Source organism: Danio rerio, chromosome 21 (assembly GCF_052040795.2).
Source record: "Danio rerio strain M-AB ecotype USA chromosome 21, GRCz13ab, whole genome shotgun sequence".
Classification (NCBI taxonomy): domain Eukaryota; kingdom Metazoa; phylum Chordata; class Actinopteri; order Cypriniformes; family Danionidae; genus Danio; species Danio rerio.
In genome coordinates, this window is record NC_141041.1 from 7165001 (window position 1) to 7170000 (window position 5000).

The following is a 5000-nucleotide window of genomic DNA, read 5'->3' on the forward strand; positions in this document are numbered from 1 at the left end:
TAAATATCCCATTGAAAACCTTTATACTTTCATACAAACTGTCTAGTTGCTATGCAGAAGAGAGATTTACACATAACTAGCAATCTCTCTAGAAGTAATCACATCAGATCAGTGTTTTTGCAGACAGATCTCATCAGTATCCCCAAAATCCTGCTTTAAATCTTTTGCTTTGTCTAGTTTTACCTTTAAAAGTGCCTGCCTGTCCGCCTTTCGCATTTAAATGCACATTTAGAAAAGGTGTGGTGTGTGTCGCTTGCAACATACCCAACATTGCAGCTGTGAGAAATGCTGATATTTACAAAAAAAAAAAAAATCACACAAGGCTTCCTCAAGCCTTTTCCTCTGTCATTTATCTTGCATGCTACATCTCAAGGCAACTTCCCTGTGAAATTCAGCTTAGTATGTCAGCTCTGGCTTTCGCAATGTCTATTTCTGTTTGTCCAGGAAGTGAAGTCTCACACACACTGACCACTTTTTGGGTGTAGGGCTCAAATCAACAACACATCTCATTCATGCTGTTACAAAACACCCTTTCAGGAATATAAAAGCAGTGGTTAATACTATCACACCTTAAGCAGACACAGAACTATTGTTGTGTCATTGTTTGTGGGTTTATGGTTTAAGTCAGTTGGCTATTACTCTTTGTGTAGGAACAATTGATGATGGGACATTAAATTAGTAAGGGATAATCAACGGATTGCCATGCATTAAAGCTGCTATTCGTCTATTTTTGAATTATCTAAAACTTAAAAACACCATATGTTTGCAGTTATTTCTAAGCATGCTAATTTAGCATCCTTGTTTATCTAAAAAAGATGTTAAAATCTGCTTTGAAAATGTGCGCTCCGTTCATCAGCCAATCAGAATCAAGCATTTAAATAGCCTCATGGATAAGTTGTCTTCTCACACCTGATTGGTTGTTGTTATTGACAGTTTCTCCGGCAGCAGAGCGAATACGCTTCATTTTGGGTGAAGATGACAGTGGTCCTCCCCCACCGCAGCTCTTCACCGAACTTGACGAACTTCTTGCCGTTGACGGACAGGAACTGGAGTGGAAGGAAACAGCCAGGTAAAAGCGTTGAAACACCCACGAAACATGTCTTAAACACAATTTGTGGCTGCGTTTGCTTCAGTTTGTTTTCCCGCCTGTTTACTTTCAATTTAGATTTGACTGGTATGTAATATTTGTGTTTACATTCCCACAAAATCAGATTTGAAGCATCAGTGCAGCAAACACAGCCCATGTCATGTTGTAATCTCAGTGTGGCCACAAGGGGTGCAATTGTAAACATTAAGATTTAGTCATTTAGCAGATGCTTTTATATAAAGCGACTTACAATTGAGGAGGCAGTCAGTGATTCAACAAGAGGCAACACACACTAGAAGTGCTGATTAAACAGAGGAACTGTTTGTGATTTGAGAATTTAGTGCTAGAGTACGTAGAGGGAGTGTTTTTTTTCTACAGGTGGTTTGTCAAGCCCACTCGCCTGTGTGAGGCACACTTCATAAATGCACAATGCTTTAGAGAGGTAGGGCTCTATTTTAATGATCTAAGCACAAAGTCTAAAGGTGCAAAAGCGTTAAAGGCATGTCTGAATCCACTTTTGCTAATTTAAGGGCGCATGGTCTAACAGGGTTGTGCTTATTCTTTATAAGAGTTCTGGGTGTGTTTTGTGCATAAAATGAGATGAAAAGCATAATAGAGTTGTATAAAAGTACATAGACTCAACAGGTAAAACAAAATAAAAACAAAATAATAACAAATAAAAGAAAACAATAATATTACAAATATTGCTTTGCCTTGCGAACTCACAATAACCAATTTGTCAAACAAATACACAGTTTTTACAGCTTTTTTTGTTTGCACTGTCCTTAATGGTATTTAAATAAATGTATAGTTTTCAAATAATAGTATTACCATACTTCCCAGTTGATTGATTACATTAAGAATTGATGCTTTCTAAAATGTTATGTTTAAATATGCAAATGAGGCTGTCACAACCACCAGCCATCCACAACCTGAGATCGCTGATAAATAAACACTCCCTTTCCCATGAACTGCAAATCCACCATGTTATGGACTACATATTCAGTCATGCAGCACACACACACACCTGCTCCAAGTGTTCTCTGATTAGACTTTCACAGCTGAAGCTGCACAAGGACTGATTCATGGATTATAAGTACTGCTCGTACACAAAGGCTGCGTCCAAAACCGCTTACTACTCAGTAGGTGCTGCATTTGAATTTAAATGTATTACTCGGCCGTTAGAAAAGTACGTTCTATACAATATGAATGTGAAAAGTATGAATGGAATTCGGAAGTACTACATCCGTCATTTTGTCATGGTCATGTGACCTACCTGCGTCTTTTGCGCCACTTCACTTCCATTCATGAATTCTCTTGCGGGGCATTATGTGATTGCTCAGCGTGTATGGGATGCGCACTCCAGTATCTCGCCGGAAGTAGTTAGTCATCCGGGTACTTCTCGCATACTGATTTTCAAATTCTATGAATTCGGACTTACTACTTGGCTCGCATACTGATTTTAGCATACTATATAGTATGGAAGTGTGCGGTTTCGGATGCAGCCAAACACTGTGGCTGAGTCTTCTGTAACCAGGGATGTGACACTGACAACAGGGCTGAGTCTGACATCTGTTCTAGTGACATTACAATGCGTTACCTTTGTCTTGCTTTGCCGTGATTTTGACCCTCGCCTTGTTTTCTTGTTTTACTCCTGTCTGCTGCCTGCCTTCTGACCGTTTGCCTGCTATTTCGACTACGACTCTGGATTGCCCTCATACATCTGTTTTCCGCTGTGTTGACCATTGCTAGCCTGACCTCGCTTATAAACCTGCATGTGGATCCGCACCCCTGTTGTCAGTGTCACATCCCCCGGTTACAGAAGACTTTACCAGCAGATTTGTAGTCCTATGTGAGTGTATTCCAGCGATCTCTGGTGGTTAGATCACTGGTGATCGTGACAGAGGGATTCATTAATTAAATATGTGATCATTTGCATACATTTCTAGCTCAAAAATCTGAACATTGGTTCAAGTAAGTTTCTTTCTTTACATATCTGTTTTAATCACTCCCTAATTGAGAAATGTCTTCAAACAGCCTGAACAATTCATATTTTTTCACTTTTTTCATTTAATAAAATGTACATAATCAGGGAAATTATGGATGAACAAATCCCTCTTTAACACCGTCGGAATATAGTAGATAGGATTATTAACTTCTACATGGTTGCAAACTGTTTTGTTTTACCACGTAAACACACAAGAGTAAGTAAATGGTCAGTAATTGTATACTCGTTAGGCTTAGGTGTACGTTTGATCTCTCTTTGAGCAACTTGTCAAGGAGTAAAGTAGTATCTAAAGACACACACAAAGAGAAAAGACGAAGCCGCTTTCATGTGCTCTGAGGAGTTTTGATTTCCTCCGTGTATTGAGTGACAGATGAGCTGCAGGTCTTTTCCTGCTACAATATCAACTGACCCACAGCCACTCACACACACACACACACACACACACACACACACACACACACACACACACACACACACACACACACCCACACACACACACACACACACACACACACACACATTTATTTAAACACACAGTTAAAGTACATTTTGAGTCATTTAATTTTCAATTATTTAAAATATATATATATTTTGAAATTAACTTAAAAAAATAATGATTTTAAATGTTAGTAAATCGAGCTTTCACATTGAAAATCTCTGTGTTTATTTTGTTTTGTATTGTAAGATTTAAATGGAATATTTTAATGGAAAACAATAAGATGTGTGATGTGATGTGGAAAACCAGTGTACATTTTATTTTATATTTATTTATTATACTATATTTTTACTGTTTACTATACAATATTTTTTGGAGTGTTTATTTATATATTAGATTTCTATTTATTTCATTATTTATTGAAATTTCCCTTATCAATATTATTATTACTATTACTTTTCTCTGTACTGGCTTGCTGCTGGAAGGGCATCCGCTGTGTAAAACATATCGTCACCTTAGAATTATAAGGTTCTATCTGACATTTTTGTCAAAATTGAGTTATTGACATAATCTTATTAAATGACTCATTTAATGATAAAATGCATTTTTTAAAATAAGTTGTTTACATTTTAAGACTTCATTTTATTGAAAAAACAAAGGTTACACACATACTGTTGGCTATGGAATGCAAAATCTTTGAAGCTCAATATCTCAAAATCATTCAGAACGTAGACAGTACCTTATAGTTTCAAGGTGGCGATATGCTGGAATAGTTCATTCCACTGTGGTAACCCCTGGTTAATAAAGGACTAAGCCTAAGGAAAATTTTTTACTATTGTTACGATTATAATTATTGTGATGATGATGATGATGATGATGATGATTACTATTGTTATGATTATTTTTATTTTTATTATTTTTATTACTATTGTTACAATTAATTTTTTTATTATTATTATTATTATTATTATTAATATTATTATTAATTTTGTGATGATGATTATTGCTATAGTTACGATTATTATTATTATTATTATTATTATTATCATTGTTATGATGATGATGATGATGATGATGATGATGATGATGATGATGATGATGATGATGATTATTATTGTTACGATTATTTTTATTTATTTATTTTTATTACTGTTGTTACAATTATTATTATTATTATTTCTATTGTGATGATTATTTTATTATTATTATTATTAATATTATTATTACTATTGTAATGATGATGATGATTATTATTGCTAGTTACAATTATTATTATTATTATTATTATTACTACTGTTACGATTTATGCTATTTTTATTAGTATTGTTATGATTATTATTATTCTTGTTGTTGTTATTATTATTATTATTATTATTACTACTATTGTTATGATTATTATTATTGTTGCGATTTATTGTTGTTACAATTTTTTTGTTATTATTATTACTATTACTATTGCTACAATTATT

At 34.4% G+C, this 5000-nt stretch overlaps 2 protein-coding genes across 5 annotated transcripts in view; both read left to right on the top strand.

Moving 5' to 3' along the window:
• The window catches only part of rexo4 (RNA exonuclease 4), a 174015-nt gene that overhangs the window by 122530 nt on the left and 46485 nt on the right, over nt 1-5000 (top strand). The gene's annotated exons all lie outside the window — the stretch shown is intronic.
• Nucleotides 1-5000, top strand: part of slc4a4b (solute carrier family 4 member 4b) — a 124790-nt gene that overhangs the window by 59074 nt on the left and 60716 nt on the right. For all 4 annotated transcript variants that reach the window (XM_087300584.1, XM_087300583.1, XM_087300586.1 and 1 more), the window contains exon 4: nt 934-1069. In XM_087300584.1, the coding sequence (XP_087156710.1) occupies nt 934-1069 (136 nt within the window). The remainder of the gene's footprint in view (nt 1-933; nt 1070-5000) is intronic.